General features: G+C 37.2%; 1 protein-coding gene across 8 annotated transcripts in view; it reads right to left on the bottom strand.

Annotated features, from left to right (window-relative positions):
* CFAP61 (cilia and flagella associated protein 61) overlaps nt 1–20,995 on the bottom strand; it is a 422,179-nt gene that overhangs the window by 344,095 nt on the left and 57,089 nt on the right. For all 8 annotated transcript variants that reach the window (XM_073236976.1, XM_073236977.1, XM_037022518.2 and 5 more), the window contains one exon: nt 4,825–4,984. In XM_073236976.1, coding sequence (XP_073093077.1) covers nt 4,825–4,984 — 160 coding nt within the window. The remainder of the gene's footprint in view (nt 1–4,824; nt 4,985–20,995) is intronic.

Below are 20,995 nucleotides of genomic sequence, written 5' to 3'. Positions count from 1 at the left end.
ACAGGTGCTGCAGCTGGGAAGCAGAAAGAGCTCTTTCCTCCACCTGGGCAACAGCATGGCTCCCCTACAAACCCGGCATCACTCCAGGGACTGAGCAGCTCCAGAGAGTAGAGCCTTCTGGGCACTAGAGACACCACATACAAATATAAAATGTCAAAGGAACTTGGTTCAAACAACAAACTCACAAACACCAGAAAAAGGGGCAAGTGAGACTGAACTACTCAATCTTCCTGAAAGAGATTTCAAAACAAAAATCATAAAGATGTTCTTGGAGGTAGAGAAAAAAATTCAAGAACCCAGGAGTGAATTTAGGGTGGAGACCCAATCATTAAGGAACACAATGGAGGGTTTTAAAAGCTGAACAGATATGGTTGATGAGACAATAAGTGAAACTGAAATTAGACAAGAGAAATACAAAGAAGCTGAGGCACAGAGAGAAAAAAGGATTTCTAGGAATGAAAGATATTGAGAGAAGTGTGTGACCAATCTAAATAGAACAATATTCATACTATAGGGGTACCAGAGGAAGAAGAGAGAGAAAAGGGGATAGAAAGTATCATTGAGGAGGTAACTGCCAAAAACTTACCCAATCTGGGGAAGGAGAAAGTCTCTTAGGCCAGATCTCCCAACATAAGGGACCCAGGGAAGACCACACCAAGACATATAATAATTAAAATGGCAAAAATAAAGGATAAAGAAAGACTATTAAAAGCAGCCAGAGGGAGAAAAAAGATCACATATAATGGAAAATCCATCAGGCAATCATCAGACTTCTCAGCAGAAACCTTACATGCCAGAAGAGAGTGCCATGATATATTTAATGCAATGAAACAGAAGGGCTTCAAAACAAGAATACTCTATCTGGCAAGATTATTATTTAAATTTGAAGAAGAGATTAAACAATTTCCAGATAAGCAAAAGCTGAGAGAATTTACCTCCCACAAACTGTATCTAGAGTGTATTTTGGAGGAACTGCTATACATGGAAGTGTTCCTAAGGTTTAATAGCAGTCACCAGAGGTAATAAAACCACAGTAAACAAAGTAGAACAGTTAATTACTAAGCAGATGCAAAACCAAAACAACTACCCAAAGGTTAGTCAAGGTATTGAAAAAAGAGTAAAGAATATGATACCTAACATATAAAGAAAGGAGGAGTAAGAAAACAAAAGGGGAAAAAAGAATTTTTAGATTGTGCTTGTAATAGTGTACTGAGTTAAGTTAGTTTAGCTTAGCCTATTTTTTTTAGGGTAAATGGTTACCAAAGGTTCAAGGGTAACTTCCTTACTATCTAAGAGTCAAGATTAGATAGTTAGCAAACCGAATTCAAAAATACATAAAAAAGATCATCCATCATAATTAAGTAGGATTTATACCAGGGATGAAGAATGGTACAACATCTGAAAATCCATCAACATCATCCACCACATCAACAAAAAGGAAAAAATCACATGATCATCTCCATAGATGCTAAAAAAGCATTCAACAAAATTCAACATCCATTCATGATAAAAACTCTCAACAAAATGGGTATAGAGGGCAAGGACTTCAACATAATAAAAGCCATATATGACAAGCCCACAGCCAACTTCATACTTAACAGCGAGAAGCTGAAAGCCTTTCCTTTAAGATCAGGAACTAGACAAGGATGCCCACTCTCCCCACTTCTATTCAACATAGTACTGGAGGTCCTCACCATGGCAATCAGACAACACAAAGAAATAAAAGGCATCCATATTGGTAAGAAGTTAAACTGTCCTTGTTTGCAGGTGACATGACATTGTACATAAAAAACCCTAAAGAATCTGCTCCAAAACTACTAGGTAAAATATCTGAATTCAGCAAAGTTGCAGGATACAAAATTAATACACAGAAATCTGTTGGTTCCCTATACACTAATGATGAACTAGCAGAAGGAGAAATCAGGAAAACAATTCCATTCACAATTACACCAAAAAGAAAAAAATACCTAGGAATAAACCTAATGAAGGAAGTGGAAGACCTATACCCTTAAAACTACAAGATACCTGTGAGAGAAATTAAAGAAGACACCAATAAAAGGGAACACATCCCATGCTCATGGATAGGAAATTAATACTGTCAAAATGGCCATCTTGCCTAAAGAAATCTACAGATTCAATGAAATCCCTATCAAAATACCAACATCATTCTTCAACACATGAGAGGAAATCATTCTAAAATTCATATGGAACCACAAAAGACACCAAGTAGCCAAATCAATCCTGAGAAGCAAGAATAAAGTGGGGGGATTAAGCTCCCCAACTTCAAGTTCTACTACAAAGCCACAGTAATCAAGACAATTTGGTACAGGCACCAGAACAGACCCATAGACCAATGGAACAGACTAGAGAGCCCAGATATAAATGCAACCATATATGGTTAATTAATATTCAATAAAGGAGCTATGGACATACAGTGGGGAAATGACAGTCTCTTCAACAGATGGTGCTGGCAAAACTGGACAGCTACATGTAAGAGAATGAAACTGGATCACTGTCTAACCCCATACACAAAAGTAAACTCAAAATGGATCAAAGATCTGAATGTAAGTCATGAAATCATAAAACTCTTAGAAGGCAACATGGGCAAAAATTTCCTGAATATAAACATGAGCAACTTTTTCCTGAACATATCTCCTTGAGCAAGGGGAACAAAAGCAAAAATGACCAAATGGGTCTACATCAAGGTAAACCGCTGTCCAGTTTTGCCAACAGCAGCTGTTGAAGAGGCTGTCATTTCCCCATTATATATCCATGGCTACTTTATCATATATTAATTGACCATATATGATTGGGTTTATTTCTGGGCTCTCTAGTCTGTTCCATTGGTCTATGGTTCCAGTACCAAATTGTCTTGATTACTGTGGCTTTGTAGTAGAGTTTGAAGTCAGGGAGCATAATTCCCCCTGCTCTATTCTTCCATCTCAGGATTGCTTTGGCTATTCGGGATCTTCTGTGGTTCCATATAAATTTTAGAACTATTTGCTCTAGTTCATTGGAGAATGTTGTAGGTATTTTGATAGGGATTGCATTGAATCTGTAGATTTCTTTAGTCAGGATTGCCATTTTGACAATATTAATTCTTCCTATCCATGTGCATGGGATGTGTTTCCATTTATTGGTATCTTCTTTAATTTCTCTCATGAGTGTCTTGTAGTTTTCAGAGTATAAGTCTTTCATTTCTTTGTTAGGTTTATTTCTAGGTGTTTTATTCTTTTTGATGCAGTTGTGAATGGAATTGTTTTCCTGATTTCTCTATTTCCCATTCATTTTATATATGGAACATCTGTAGCCTCAGAGCCACTCGGAAACACATTGGAAAGGACTGTATCTTTTCAACTTGTTTGTAATAGCAACAATAGTCAAAGCAAAGAAAAACAAAATTTTTTTTCACGACTTATCTGTGCTTGGCACTGACCTAAGCTTGCCATATAGATTCTAGTATTTAATCTTCCCAACAATTCTTTGCATTAGAAACTTTTTTTATGTCCACGTATACATGAGAAAATTAAGCCATAAAATCTATTTAATGCCACCTTCAAGAAGAATTTATGCATTTAAAAATGACAATGATAATTTATGGTTCTAAATTGTCTCATACTTCAAACTTCCTCCAGAACACTCTATTATCTGTTTGCTGAGGAGCATGGGTGAGCCAGCCTTTACTACTAAAAAATAATGACCTCAAATCTCTCTTTTGGGAAGAGTGTTGTCATCAGCACAAGAGGGAAACACCTCTCCCTCTATAGCTCTGCAAGTTCTCTGTAATGTGTATAAACATGCAAATGAACTCTGTACATCCAGGTACTTGATTTCCCATCCATGGGATGAGATCAGCCAAATCAATACCTGCCATTGTTTATACCAACAAGTCCTTTCCACCACCCACTGACTTCTTCTTCCTATTTCTGAACAGTCTTGATATATATAATCTGTCAGACATGAAAAAGCAGAGTAAATCTCAAACTTGGGAAGACTCAAGAAGGTAAAGGACCAATCAGAAGGAAATAATAATCATTAACAGTGGTGACCAACATTTATTGAGTACTAATTTTGCTTGAGACAGTAAATAAAGCCCCTTGACATGAGTAATCTCAGTGAAACTTCACGACTACCCTATGTGGGAGGTATTAATATTTTTCTTATTTTACAAATAAAGAAACCCAGGTTTAGAGATGTGAATAAACACACCCTGCCTGCATCTGTCTGATTTAAGAACTGAAACACTTAAAATGCAAAGTGGATGCAGTAACACCTCATCAAAATACCACAGTTGAGATTACCTAATTTCACTTGGTAAAAATTCCGGTACAGGCAATATTTTAAAATCAATTTATTATTTCATATGGCTAGAAATAAGCAAGTTAAAAAAAGACTACTTGCAATACATTTAACACTACATAATAATTTTCCAAAGACATAAACACTAATTGCTGGGGTTAAAACCAAAGGCATATAGAATTTCTTGAGTTTTTGACTTGAAAATTCACCTACTATATAATATAGTATATGTGTAAGTAAAATCCTAAAATACTACTGGCTATTTCACAGTGAACATTCTGAAGGCAGACATGAAATTAGGAAACCTTAAGCTGAAAGGCCACTGTCAAACTCTACCTGTGTGCTTTTGATGACCTGTCCTCATAGAGCTGTGCACAGGATCTGGTTAACCATGGGAACCATACCTCAAAGGAACTTGGAGAAAGATGTAAAATGAGCCATCTAGTTCTATCACTTAGCAAGAAGCACAGCTATGTATAAGGCATTAATTTAATTCCTAATACATTCCTTTGATAGCCACTGTACCTTGACTTCCTTGAACGCTTAGCTCCTGTGATGGTTCCAGAACATCATCGGGATGTGGGATGCAGAGTCCATGGAAGGGCCCCAAGTCAAAGCACTCATGCAGGAGATGCATATTCACTCTGGAGCACACACTCATGAAACCGACCACCATGCCTTCCACCTGAAAACAGCCAAACCATCTCATTACTCCAACAGACCTCAAATGAGTTCTCGTCATGAAATTTCCCTGAGCCCACAGCATGGGGGCAGTGGTAGCTTGGCAGGCATTTTGAGAGATTTGAGGAAGCAGTGTGTTCCTTTTGCAGTGTTAGTGTCCAACACAATAGATGGCACACACAACATGATCAAAAAAATGTCCAATGAATGACCATTAAAGCTCCTAAAATACTTGTGATTTCTTAAAAGGAACATCTTTTGTTTTTCAGAATACACTCCTTTCAATGATACCTGAGTTTATGCTAGTGTGGTGACTCTTGGAGAATAGGGGCTAGTTGTCAGAGGAACCAACCATGTGATTAGGGGGTTGAAACTTTCAGTCCCATCCCCCGACCTCTAGGGAGGGAAGAAGGGCTAGAGATTGAGTTCAATCACATCAGCCAATGATATAATCAATCATTAACAGAACTACCATACAAACTACCATAAAAAACAAGATTCAGACACTTCCAGGTTGGTGAAGACATTAAGGTGTTGAGAAGTAGCATCCCCAACACCCTGATCTGTACATCTCTTGGCTGAGTTGTATACTTTATAATAAACCAGTAATAGTAAGTAAAGTGTTTTCCTGAGCTCTGTGAGCTGTTCTAGCAAATTATTGAACACAAGGAAAGGATTGTGGGAACTCCTTATTTATACTGAATTGGTTAGAAGTACAGGTGACAACTGGGGACTTGCAACTGTTGTCAAGTGGGGGCAGTCTTCTGGGCCTGAGTCCCTAACCTGTAGGGTCTGCATTAACTCCAGGCAGTGTCAGAACTGAACTGAAGGACACTATGTCAAGAATTGCTTAGTGTGGGCAAAACCCTACATATTTAGCATCAGAAGTTTGTGAGTGTGGTTTACAAGTTATCTTTTAATGAGGAAATAACTGATCTTCACCTATTATTGGTACTGAAATATTATGACTTAACAACAAAATTTAATTGTATCATATTTCACATTGAGAGATGACTGTAACTGAAATTGTTTATTGTGTCCCTTCAATAATTCTGTATTCCATTCTTCTCTGCAAGCAAAGCATTAAAAATTTTTAAGAATGAGGACAATGCAGTTCTACAGTTAATCACTTACTGTATTATTTTGCAATATATATCTCTGTCAAATCATTATGTTGTATATCTTAAAGTTATACAATGTTATTTGTCAATAAAACTGAATAAAAGAAAAGGAAACAAATTTCACATTAATAATTACTGTTGATTATTATGTGGGTGTTAAGCAAATTCTGGTTGATTGATTCGACTCTCACAGCTCTTATTAGAAATCACCATTTACTGGGTCCTATCCCACAAGTGTTCAGACTTTATTTCTTAAGAAAACCATTCCATGAAAGCAGTAGAGAAACTCAGCAATCATGGGCACTCCTTAGTCCCAAGGATGCAGCATCATCCCATGAATGCCAGTCAGAGGAAATGGTTTGTACCTTAACCTACCAAAGCAGAGAATTAAGCTGTAATAAAGCTTAGTCTTTTAAATGACACAGAGAAATATTAGGTATTAAACTACTTGTTCACAAATATGTCTTATAGTTTAAAACCATTTGTTTTTAAATGTGTGTTTGAAAAATAAATGAGACTCCCTTTATTTTCTCCCTAATGCTGAAATACAAGAGGAATTATATAAAATTAATTTTTTCCATACTTATTGTTTTCTTTACAGGCCCCTCCCAAAATGTTATTAGCTGTAATAGGCTGGATTTACACAGCTGTTTATTAAGCCATTGATACTTTAATAAAAGTCCAAAATAAACATTTTAATTTTTTTCCCAAATAATAAGTGATTGTTTGTCTTGTTTGCACTTGTGAACAAAGGCTGCACAGCCGCAGTTGTCTGGCTTCTCTGTAATTTTAGGCCCAGGACCCAGCAGACGCTGATTAACCAATCCATCTACCATATGTGCAGAAAGAGACGGCCAGCCCCATTCTCGGCAGGGAAAACTGGCATCCATCTTGGTTCACATGGAGATGTCCTTATAATCTACAGTCATGCTGGCGCAATGTAACTTCGATAGCCTGAAATACCTTTTGTTGGCTTCACAGCGAGCTGCATGTGCATGATAAGAATGTATTATTTATAAGACTGCTGTTAGTAATGAGCTATTACACTAATGGCTCATTGTGTTTGGAATTTGATTTCAAATGGCATGGATCACACATTCTGATGAAAATGAGAAAAAACATGTTTTGCCATTAGGAACAAAGATTCAACGTTTTCCAATTTTACAACCTGTTATATTCCCATCACTCATCCCAGGCTGTGGCAACTCACAAAAGTTCACAATTATGGACAGCAACAGAGCAAGGACTTATGGAGGAAGTGTCTGCTTTACCTTTGGTTTCTTTCAAATAACTCTTCTGATTTGAGAAACACTGTTCTGAAATATGAATTTGTGATTTAACAGACACTTTAACTTGTGCAATGAGAAGGCCCTGGTTACTGGCTACTACCTGTCCTACAGGTGACAGAGGCACTTTCCACCTCAAAAGTACCTTCAAATACCTTATCTTAGGAAGTGAAACAGAAAGTTTTGTTGTTCTTGCTTTTCCTGTAAGGACATACATGATGGTACATTCAGCTCAGATGGCTAGAAAGCCATATGTGTGGTGGCCTTGTCTTCACAAGCAGGTCCGTTTACAGACATGTGTGTATCGTTCATGCTTCTATCCAAAAAGCCCTAGGGTCCTCTGTCCCTTTTGGGCAATGCCCTCACTGTGCCCACTGCCAGCTCCGTTCCCCTCTGCTTGTGCCAAGGGCATGGCTGAGCTGGCAGCTACTGCCCACCTGCAGGTCAGCAGTGCCTGCTTGGACCACTGCTGCCCATGCCATGAATGATGCCAAAGCAGACGCTCTGCCCATCTGTCTCTAGGAGCCACCCTTAGCCTCCAACTGCCCTTCCCTGAAACCTCACTTTGGAGTAAACAACAGATGTCAAGATAAGCCAGGATAAAGTTATGGAAAGCAACCTGCAATAAAGTGATGACTCAAAGCCTCCAAAGTAGCTATCAAGTCAAAGAAAGTCCTCAAAGTTAAAAACTTTTAACTAGTCAGGGTTTTCCCACATGGTGAAGGGACAGCTCTCAGGTATTCTGTATGCATGGCCTGTAACTACCAAAGGCCTTTTTAGGAAGAGAAAGACTTGATGTACATTGTTCCATTATCTTTGGCAAATTACAATTACCTAAAATCATTGTATGCTAGTAAATGCCTAAATGGCATTTGAGGGGGAAAAGCTTTGATTTGTAGCATTTACCAATTTCTGCAGTGTAAACATCCCCACTGTGGCCAATTTTAAGTGACGTCACTGAACAGGGAGTCGGGAAGGAATGGCCAGTAGCCTTTTTGAATTGAAGATCAACGCTGTCACTACCCTCCCATCTACCTTCCTGAACGGTGCTCCCAACCATCTGTACTTCAGGCTGGTGTTTTAGGCAGTGGTGTGCTAGCAATATGTTGCTCTGTTACATGGTATTTCTACTATACAGAGACCGTGGACATAAATAGCCTCAAGAGCACAGATAAATACTAAAAGATTTCACTTATATGTGGAATCTAGAAACAAAACAAAACAAACAAACAAAACAGAAATGGACTCAAGACACAGAGAAGAGACTGGTGGTTACCATGGGGAAGAGGTTAGGGGGCAGAGTTTGGTAGAGACTGGAGATCCACCCCCAGATCCTAGACTGGCTTCCTCTCTATTGATGGGTCCTGCTTCTGCCCTTACATTTTAAGATCAAGGCCCATGATCTCATCTCCATGGGATACAAAACATCTGATGTCTTAGGCAGCATGGACTCTGGGCTAGACTTTGTTTGCCTCTTTAAAGGCACCAAAAGATCCTTGCAGGGTTGGGACTACAATTTTCAGCCTGCAACTTTCCTATGACATTTACACACACTCAAAATGTGTAACATATGACTTGAGAGAGAAAGATCATGGAGAAAGAAGTCAAACTACTCTTTACAAGCACTAACTCAAATGATTGGGGTTGAAACTAGCAAGCCTTGAAACCAAAGAATTAAAAGCCTTTTCCAGAGTGATGTCAGCACCATGGCAGCACAAAGATGGATGTCATTTTTGTCCCACTCAACAGAAAATATTCAGCATCCATTCATGAACAAAAGTGCCTTTGAGGAAGTTGTAGGACCCAGCACCATTCACCAAGGCATCTAGGAGGAGTCTTGCCTACCTGTGAATTGGGAAATAGACCTCAGTCAAGGCTGTAGATCCCACAGAGGCTCTAGGGAACCAACTCTAGCACCTCCTGACCACAGTCTGAGAGGCCCTAGAGAATACTGACTTAAACACTCACAGAGGAGAGAGCCTTTGTGAATATATAGGTTTCTAGAGAAGATCCAGAACTCCACTGGAGCAAAAAATATGAGCTTGGACATACTAGAGTGGGTAAGAGGAACAGTTTGACTTCACTTATGTTACCCATTCCCCAAGGAGGCACATTCTAGGGCCAAGAGTGATCATCCTTGACCCATGATTTATCCCATTGGGGAAATGGAGAGCATATAAATGAGCATCCAGCTTCCCCAGCCATGTAGAATTATTTCAAAGGGGCTCATTTCCCCTTCAACCCAATCAGAGTACTAAATTGGGAGCTCCATGGGTAAGGGGCAGAAAGAGTCTGCGAGAGCAGCAAATAGGAATCTTGGAAGACATTAAAGGGGCACAGATAATAACTGCAGTGCAGATTGCATCAAGAAGCCTATCCATGTGCTGCTGAGAATTACTCACTAGAAAATCCCCCAAAATAGCTCACAAGCACCCCCAACTCTCTGTGTGCCTCATCCATATACCACCCACCCTGTGAGCAGCTCCTCTACATGCTCTGGACAGCAACATGAGCAGGGTTTGGCAGATGGCTAATGAACACACCCAGAAAATCAATCAAATCTGTGGGCCAGAGAAAGACCACAAATTTGAGCTATAGTGCCACCTCTGGGAAAACAAGAGGCTGTCAGCAGCACTCCACTTTGTGCTTTGCAAGATGCAGGGAATGCATATAAGCTTAAGAACTCTGCAACAAGAGGGAGCAAGAAGCATGGAGCAGATACATCCATGAAGGTCTGAAAAAGCCTCAGAATCTCTAACAGGGTTAATGGAGGCATTTCTCCTCTGAAACAGTGAAGACTGGAGGAATGATTGCTGCTTCAAATGTGAAGATGGCAACACAAAACCCCAAGAAACATAAAAAAGCTAATCAAGGAAACATGACACCACCAAAGAATCACTATCTTCCAGTAACCAAACCAAGACATGAGGATCTCTGACATATCAGAATAAAGAATTCAAAACAGCTGTTTTAAGGAAACTCAGAAAACTACAAGGAAACACAGAAAGACAATTCACTGAAATCAGGAAAATAATATATGAACAAAATGAGAATTTTAACAGAGAAGGAATGATATAAAAGAATAAAACAGAAATTCTGGATCTGAATAATACAATGAATGAAACAAGAAATGCAATAGAGAGCATCAACATCAGACTTGATCAAGCAGGAGAAAGAATCAGGGAGACTGAAGACAGGTCCTTCGAAATTATCCAGTCAAAAGAAATCTAAGAAAAAAATAATGCAGAAGAGAGAGGAAAGCCTATGTGGTCTATGGGATATCATTAAAAAGACCAACCTGTGAATCACTGGAGTTCCAGAAAGGCAGAGAAGGTGACAGAATGCTTATTTAAGAAGTAATGACTGAGAACATTCCAAATCTGGGGAAAGATTTGATATCCAAGTTCACAAAGCTCATAGGTTCCCCCCAAAAAATCAACTTGATATCCTCTCCAAGCATATTATGCTAAAACTGTCAAAAATTAAAGACAAAGAGAAAATCTTTTGTCAACAGACAAAAAAACATGTGAGTTACAAGGGAATCCTCTGCATAAGGTATCAGTGGGTTTCTCAACAGGACCTTCACAGCCAGAAGACAATGGGACAGTATATTCAAAGTGCTGAAAGAAAAAAGCTCCAAACTATGGAATACTTTACCCAACAAAGCTGTCATTCAAAACTGGAGGGGAGATAAAGACTTTCCCAGACAAGCAAAAGTTGAGTAAGTCCATCACCATTACACCTACCTTTCAAGAAATGCTGAAAGGAGTACTTCAAGGTGAAATGACACTTATTAGTAACATAAAACACAAGAAAATATAAAAAACAATAGTAAAGGTAACTATACAGTCAAATTCAGAATACTCTAACAACATAATATGGTAGAATGTTACCACTTAACTCTAGCATCATGGTTAAATGACAAGAGTACTAAAAATAACTATAGCTATAATAATTGTTAATGAGTACATGATATAAAAAGGTAAATGATAACATCAAAAACATAAAAAGGGTAACAAAAGGGTAAAGTTTTTGTGTATGATTGAAATTAAGTTGTTATCAGCATAAAATAGACTGCTATAGATGTTTTATGTAAACCTCACTGTAACCACAAAGCAAAAATATATAGTAGATTCACAAGAGATAAACTAAAAGGAATCTAATAATAACTGAAAACAGGAGAATTTGAAAAAAGAGGGAGAGTTCTGGGAAGATGGAGATACAGAAAGAGCTTGAACCTTAACACTAAATCTATACCTAAACACAGAACAGTTTATCTTGAGGAAGAACTGAGCACTGAATGAATACCTTCTTCATGAGAAACAGAAAGATCACATAAAAACCAGCAGGAGAAATGGAAACATGGTAATGGAGGGAAGGCCCTACCCCCAGCACAACAACCTGCTGTGAGGAGGGGTATCACTGAGGGATCTGGATGCAGATTCCCTGCATGGGGAATAGGAAAAAAAAAAACACGCTTTAGAGTGCATCTAGACTGTAAGTGAAAAAACCTGAATTAGAGAACTAAAGCACCCATCATTTGGTGAGGAAAAGCCGGAACTCTCTCCTAATCAGTCTGTTGAACACTATTGTTTGCACTCCTTCCCCACTTTGACAGAGACAAAGGGAGCAGGGCTGGGGCACACACACCAATTCTGGGCTTGGTTTAGGCAGCTTTCCAGTCCCCAACCACACCCACACACGTCAGTGGGACAGCATATTTGGACCACAGCTGCCCAGAGGGTGTGGAGCCAGTTATCACCAACCCTGGAGAGCATACCATGACCAGCACGGCACTTCAGGCACCAAACTAGTAGCCATGGAGGCAGGACCTCTCTCACAGCAGTCACTGCCTTGCACCCAAGACACTGGTGAACCGTGGACTGGAGCCAACAGCCATGGGAGTGGTGCCTCCATGAAGGCCAAGCCTGGACCTGTGGAGGCTAGGATTTCCTTGGGGTCAGCACCTGGCCTGGGGCTGCACTGCAGTGCAGAGCTGGTTGCTCCTCACCCCTGAAGAGCACACCTGAGCTACTGCTGCAACATAGGCCTGGAGCCAGTAGCTACGGAGCTGGGCTTTCCTGGAGACCACACCTGAAGCCGCTGCCTCCCTGCAAGCATGGCTACCACTGGTATCCACTTAGAAGCCCCTTTGATTGTACACACCCCCAACCATATCCTGAGAGCCCCAAAACCAGGGCACTCTCCCTGCCCCACTCATGTTCACTAGACCTCCAGGCAACCAGCCAAAACCACCAGGTACATGCAGTCCACCCAGGAGACCTTCCCTACACAAGGCCAATCCTTCAAGACTGGGAGACAGAGCCCTTTCTACTAATTCATAGAATCAAGCACAAAAGGTCAAACAAAATAAGGAGTCAGACAAGTAGGCTTGAAACAAAAGAATATGACAAAACTTCAGAAAAAGAACTAAATGAAATAGAGTCAATCAATCTACTGGGTAAAGGGTTCAAATTGTATAAAGAGGATCACCAGACTTGAGAGAAGAGTGGTGGAACTAGGTGAGAACTTCTACAAAGACAAAAAATATAAACAGAATCACTCAAAGATGAATAATACAATAAATTAAATTAAAAATACACTAGAGGGAATAAACAGCAGATTAGAGGGTGCAGAAGAATGGATCAGTGATTTCAAAGACAGAGTAATGGAAAGCACTCAAGCTGAACAGCAGAAAGAGAAAATAATAAAAAGAAATGAGGATAGGTAAAGGGAGCTCTAGAGCAATATCAGACATCCAATCATTCATATCATAAGTGTCCCAGAGGGTAAGAGAGAGAGAAAAGAATAGAAAAATAATTTGAAGAAATAATAGCTGAAACTGTCCCTAACCTAGGGAAGGAAACAGACATCCAGATCCAGGAAGCAGAGAGAGCTCCAAACAAGATAAATCCAAGGCGGTCCCACCAAGATACATCCCAATTAAAGTGTCAAGGAACAAAGACAGAGAGAATCTTAAAAGAAGCATGAGAAAAGCAATGAGTTACCTACAGGAGAAACTCCAGTAGGCTATCAGCTGATTTTTCAGCAGAAACTCTACAGGCCAGAAGGGAGTGGCATAATATACTCAAAATGCTAAAAGAGAAAAACCTCCAAACAAGAATACTCTACCCAGCAAGGTTATATTTCAGAACAGAAGGGAAGATAAAGAGCTTCACAGGTAAAGATAAGTTAAAAGAGTTCACCAGCAACCAGCTTTATGAGAAATATTAAGGGGTCCTCTTTAAGAGCAAAAGACAAGACCCTAACTAGAAGCAAGAAAAATATGAGAGCAAAAATTTCACTGGTAAAAACAAACATATACCAGAGGTAGTAGATCAATTACTTAAAGCCTAGTATGAAAGTCAAAAGACAAAAGTAGTAAAATCAATTACACCTAAAAATTAGTTAAGGGGATCACTAAATAAAAAGGTGTAAAAGAAGTCATCATATATATAAAATGTTAAGAGAGGGAGTAAATTATGTAGTTTTGTTAGAATTCATTTGAATATAAGTGACCATCAACTTATCACAGACTGCTATACATGCAGGACGTCACATAAGAACCCCATTGTAACCACAGGCCAAAAATTTATAAGGGATAACACAAAAAACAAAGAGAAGGGAATCCAAATATAACACTAAAGAAAGTCATAATGTATAAGGGAAGAGCAACAGAGGGAGAAAGGAGCAGAGAAGAAAAAAAAAACTCCGGGAAACATTAAACAAAATGGCAATAAGTACATACCTATCATTAATTACTTGAAATATAAATGGGCTAAGTGTTCCAATCAAAACACACAGGGTGACTGACTAGATAAAAGAACTAGACCAATCTATTTGCTTCCTACAAGAGACTCACATTAGACTTAAAAGATACACATAGACTGAAACTGAAGGGATGGAAAGATATTTCACACAAAAAGGATGAAAAAAGTTGTAGTAGCAATACATCTATCAGACAAAATACTTTCAAAAAGACTATAACAAGAGACAAAGAAGGATATTATATAATGATTAAGACTACAATCCAGCAAAAAGATTTAAAAATTGTAAACATCTACACACATAAACAGAGTAACAACTAAATAAATAAAGTAAATATTAACAGACATAAAGGGACAGATTGACAGTAATATAAACTAGTAGGGCAATTTAACATGCCACTTACATCAATGGATAGATCTTCCAGCCTGAAAATCAATACGGAAACAGTGGATTTGAATGGCACATTAGACCAAATGGAATTAAAAGATATATACAGAATGTTATATCCCCAAACAGTAAGACACACATTCATTTCAAGTGCACATGGAACAAACTGTAGAATAGATAATCTGTTAGGGCACACCAAGCAAGTCTCAATAAATTTAAGAAGACTGAAATCATACAAGCATATTTTCCAACCAAAAATGGTATGAAACTGGAAATTAACTACAAGAAAAAAAGGGTGGGGGCAAAGCACAAACACATGGAGGATAAACAGCATGCTACTAAGCAGCCAATGTATCAGCAAAGAAGTCAAAAAATTCTCAGATAATAATGAAAATAGAAATACAGAAGTTTTAAAATCTTTGGGATGCAGGAAAAGCAGTCCTAAGAGGGAAGCTTATAGCAATACCAGCCTACCTCAATAAGAAATGTTTCAAATAATCTAATCTGAAACCTACAGGAACTCAAAAAAGAAAAATAAAGCTCTAAGTTAGTAGAAGGGAAATAACAAAGAGCAGACCAGAAACAAATGAAATAGAGACTAAAAAAATACAAGAGATTAATGAAACTAAGAGCTGGTTCTTTGAAAAGATAAACAAAATTAATAAATCTTTAGCTAGCCTCATCAAGAAACAAAGAGAGGACTCAAATAAAATTAGAAATGAAAGAAGTTACAACCAATGCTAGAAATACAAGTGTTATTAGAAAGTATTAAGAAAATTACATGCCAAGAAATAGGACAACTTAGAAGAAATAGATGAATTCCTAGAAACAAATAATCTTCCAAGACTAAACCAGAAAAAAATAGAAAATTTGAATAGAGCAATTGCTACTAATAAAGTTGAATCAGTAATCAAAAAACTCCCAACAAACAAAAGCCTAGGGACAAGTAGTTTCACACATGAATTCTACCAAACATTTAAAGAAGAGTTGATACATCTTCTAGTCAAACTACTCTTAAAAGTTTAAGGGGAATGAAAGCTTCCAAATTCATTTTATGAGGCAAGCATCACTCTGGTACCAGAATCAGGCAGACACTACAAAAAAAGGTAATTATAGATCAATACCTGTGATGACCCATAGATGCAAAAATCCTCAGCAAAATATTAGCAAACTGAATTTAAAAACACATCAAAAGGATCATCCATCAAGACCAAGTGGGACTTATTCCAAGGATACAAGGATGGTACAACATCCACAAATTAGTCAATGTGATATATCACAGTAACAAAAGAAAGGATAAAAACCACATGATCATTTCAATAGATGCTAAAAATCATTTGACAAAGTTCAACATCCATGATAAAAAAAGATCTCAACAAAGTGAGTATAAAAAGCACATATCTCAACATAGTAAAGGCCATCTATGATAAACCCAAAGCTAACATCATACTCAATGGAGAAAAGCTGAAAGCTTTTCCTTTAAGATTGAGACAAGACAAAGATGCTCACTTTTGCCACTTTTATTCAACAGAGTCCTAGTTTTCCTAGCCACAGCAACCAGAAAAGAAAAATAAATAAAAACAACCCAATCTGGTAAGGAAGGAGTAAAATTGTCACTGTTTGCAGAGATATAATACTATATATATATATATATAGAAGACCCTAGAGACTCCATGAAAAAGCTATTAGAATTAATAAATGAATTCAGTAAAGCCACAGGATAAAAATTAACATACAGAAATATGCTGCATTTCTATATACAAATAATGAACTAACAGAAAGAGAAATTTAGAAAACAATTCCATTTATAGCAGCATTAGAAAGAATAAAATAACTAGGAATAAATCTAACCAAGTTGAAAAACCTATACTCTGAAAATGGTAAAACTGATTAAATAAATTGAAGATGACACAAATAAATGGAAAGCTCTTCCATGCTCATACACAGGAAGAATTAATATTGTTAAAATGACCATACTGCCCAAAGCAATATAGATTTAATGCAATGTCCATCAGAATTTTGCACTGAACTTGAGCAAATACTCTTAAATTGTGTATAGAACCACAAAAGACCACAAATAGTCAAACCAACCTTGAAAAAGAAAAACAAAGCTGGTGATATACCATGCTACCTGAATTTAAAGTATACTACAAAGCTACAGTAATCAAAATAGTATGATACTGGCACAGGAACAGAAACATAGAAAAATGGAACAGAATAGAGAGTCCAGCAATAAACCCATGCCTACATGGTCAATTAATATATGACAAAGAGGGAATATATACAATGCCTATACAATATGTACATCGTGGAAAAAGTAGTCTCTTCAATAAGTGGTGTTGGGAAAACTGGGCAGCTATATGCAAAAGAATGAAACTGAATCACTGTTCTTTACCATATACAAATATAAAACCTGCAACCATAAAACTATTATGTAAACAGTTGAACATAAGCATTAGCAATTTTTTTCTGCTTATGTTTCTCAGGCAAGGGGAAAAAAAGCAAAAATAACCAAATTGGACTGCATCAAATTAAAAAGCTTCTGCACAGCAAAGGAAACCATCAACAAAACAAAAGGGCAACCTACTATATGGGAGAATATATTTGCAAATGATATATCTGATAAGGGGCTAATATCCAAAATACATAAAGAACTCATACAACTCAATGAGAACAACAAAAAACAAATAATCTGATTTTAAAAAGGGTAGAAGGTCTGAATACATATTTCTCTAAAGAAGGCATACAGATGGCCAACAGACATGAAAAGACACTTGGTGTCACTAATCACCAGGGAAATGCAAATCAAAACTGCAATGAGGTATCACCAATCAGAATGGCCAGTATTAAAAAGATAGTAAATAACAATTGTTGGTGAGGATATGGAGAAAAAGGAACCCTCCTACACTGCTGGTGGGATCACAAACTGGTACAGCCACTATGGAAGGTGTTACAGAGGTCTCCAAAAACAAAAACAAAAACAAATAAATGCCATAAACTCCAGCATTCCACTTCTGGGAATCTATGCAAAGAAAATGAAATCATTAGTTCAAAAAGATACATGCACCCTTATTTAGTGCAGTATTAATTGCCATAGTCAAGATATGGAAGAAACCAAAATGTCCATCGATAGATGCATGGATAAAGAAGATGTGCGTATATACTATGGTCTATTATTCAGCCATAAAAAAGACAGAAGTCTTGCCATTTACAACAATTTGGATAATAAAGTAAGTGAGATAAGTTATATGCTAAGTGAAATAAGTTAATCAAAGATGACTACTATATGATTTCACTTCTCTGTGGAACCTGAAAAACAAAACAAGCAAAACAGAAAATAGACTCAGAAACACAGAGAAAGGATGGTTGGTTACCATGGTGGAGGGAGGGAACAGGTGAACTAGGCAAAGGGGATAAAGAGGTACAAACTTCAAATTATAAAACTATTTAGTCACAGGAATGGAAGTATAACATAGGGAACATAGCTCATAATATTGTAATATATATTGTGACAAATGGTAACTACATTTATCATGGTGAGCATTTAGTAATGTATATAACTGATGAATCACTCGGTTGTTCCTATGAAATCAATATATAAACTATATTTTAAGAAAAAAGTCTTTGATAAAAAAATTGAAGAACACAAACAAATGGAAAGATATTTCATGCTCATGGATTGGGAGAATTAATGTTACAATGTTCAAACTAGCCAAGTAAACAATACAGTCTTGATCAAAATTCCAAAGGTAATTTTCACAGAAACAGAATAAATAATCCTAAAATTTGTATGGAACAATAAGGATCCCAAATAGCCAAAGCAGTTCTGAGAAAGAAGAACAATGCTGAAGGCATCACGTTTCCTGATTTCAAACTATATTACAAAGCTACAGTGATTAAAACAGTATAGGTTAAGAAAACAAACACATAGACCAATGGAACAGAATGGAGAGCCCAGAAATAAACCCATGCATATATGGTCAATTAATATTTGACAAGGGAGGCAAGAATACTCAATGGGGAAAGGGTAGTTGCTTCAACAAATGATGTTGGAAAAACTGGATGTCTACATGCAAAAGAATAAAATTTGATCCCTATCTTACACCACTCATAAAAATTACCTCAAAATGGATTAAAGAGTTAAACATAAGACATATAACTGTAAAACCCCTAGGAGAAAACAGAGGGAAAAAGCTCCTTGACACTGCTTTTGGAAACAATTTTTTGGCTATGACATAAAAAGCACAAGCAAAAAAAGCAAAAATTAATAAGAGTACACCAAATTAAAAAGCTTCTACACAGCAAAAGAAACAATATACAATGTGAAAAGGCAACCTACAAAATGGGAGAAAATTTGCAAACCTTACATTGGATGGGGTTGATACCCAAAATACATTAAAAAACCCATAGAACTCAATAGAAAAGAAAAGCAAACAATCCAATTTAAAAACAGGCAGAGGACCTGAATGCACATTTTATCAAAGAAGACATACAAATGGACAATAGGTACATGAAAAGACGTTCAACATTACTAATCATCAGGAAAATACAAATCAAAACCACAATATCATCTGAAATGTCACAATGAAATACACCTGTTAGAATGCTTATCATAAAAAAATGAGAAATAACATGTGTTGGCAAAGATATGGAGAAAAGGGAACTCTTGTGCACTGTTGATGGGAATATACTGATAGAGCCACCATGGAAAAATTATAAAGGTTTCTCAAAAAATTAAAAATAGAACTACTATATGACCTAGCAATTCCACTTCTGGGTGTAACTCCAAAGAAAATGAAAATAGCACCTTGAGGAGGTATCTATACTTCCATGTTCATTGCAGCATTATTTATAACAGCCAAGACATGGAAACAACCTAAGTGTTCATCAACAGATGTATGGATAAAGATGGCATGTATGTGTACACAAACACACAAAAAAAACACAAATGGAATAATATTCAGCCATGAGAAAGAAGGAAATCCTGTCATTGGCAACAATATGTATGGACCTTGAGGGCATTATGCTAAGTGAAGTAAGTCACAAACAGAGAAAGACAAATACTGTAATGCTATCACTTCTATATGGAATCTAAAAAAGCCAAACTCAGAGAAACAGACTAGAATTGTGGTTGCCACGGGCTGAGGAATGCGGGGGGGGGGGGTGACAGAAATGGGGAGATGTCGGCAAAAGGACACATAATTCCAGTTATAAGATAAATAAGTTTAATAATATTATATTAATATATTACTAACATTATAATTAATAATATTGTATTATAATATATACTTGAAAGTTGCTAAGAGAATAGATCTTAAATGTTAAAACAAAAAAGAACTAGTAATTGTGTGACATGCTGGAGGCATTGACTAGGGTTATGACAGTAATCACTTTGTAATACTTGAGTGTATCAAATAAACATGTTATACACCTCAAACTTGCACAATGTTATGTTACATGTCATTTATATCTCAATAAAACCATAAAAAATAAATAAAAGCCTTCTCCAAAAAACAGAGATCTAACTAAATTGGATTCAGATAGTTTGAATTAAAAGTCCTCACTGGGGTCTGTATGAATCAGATCATCTCTCACTAGTTTTTGTCTCATCATGTAAAAACATAGTTTTCCAAATTGGTGCTGCCTAGCCCAAGTACTTCCTGACCCTTCCTTTTTTCATTCACCTATAGATTGAACGAGAATATGTGATGGTAAAATCTTTAAAGGAAAATGCAAAAACCCAAATAGAAAAAAGTGAAAACATAAAAACCCTTTCATTGTAGAAGAAACTATTACTGTGGAATAGTATTCAGAATCTCATTTTAAGGGTCAATTCTCACATTAAGAAACCAATGCCTATACCTTTCTAAATTCATTCAATTCTTCACCAGGTGTGTTTCCATCATGTAGATAAATGTTTCACCACCTAGAGTGCATGTTGGATTCATATGGAGATCTTTTTTTGTTTTTATTAAGGAATCATTGATATACACTCTTACGAAGGTTTCACAAGAAAAACAATGTAGTTATCACATTCACTCGTATTATGGAGACCCCCCACGCCCCATTGCAGTCACTGTCCATCAGTGTAGTAAGATGCCACAGAGTCCTAATCTGTCTTCTCTGAGCTATACTATCTTCCCCGAGACCCCACACACCATGTGACCACCAATCATGATACCCCACAATTCCCTTCTACCTCCCTCCTTCCCCAACTCACCCCTTTCGTAACCACTAGTCCCTTCTTGGAATCTGTGAATCTGCAGCTATTTTATTCCTTCAGTCTTGCTTCATTGTTATACTGCACAAAATGAGGGGAGTCATTCGGTATTTGTCTTTCTCTGCCTGACTTATTTCACTGAGCAAAATACCCTCTAGCTCCATCCAGGTTGTTGCAAATGGTGGCATTTATTTCTTTCTTACAGCCAAATAGTACTCCATTGTGTATATGTA

The sequence above is a fragment of the Manis javanica genome, chromosome 5, assembly GCF_040802235.1.
Source record: "Manis javanica isolate MJ-LG chromosome 5, MJ_LKY, whole genome shotgun sequence".
NCBI lineage: Eukaryota > Metazoa > Chordata > Mammalia > Pholidota > Manidae > Manis > Manis javanica.
Note: the sequence above shows the minus strand (reverse complement) of the source record. Positions and strands in the feature narration are given on the sequence as shown.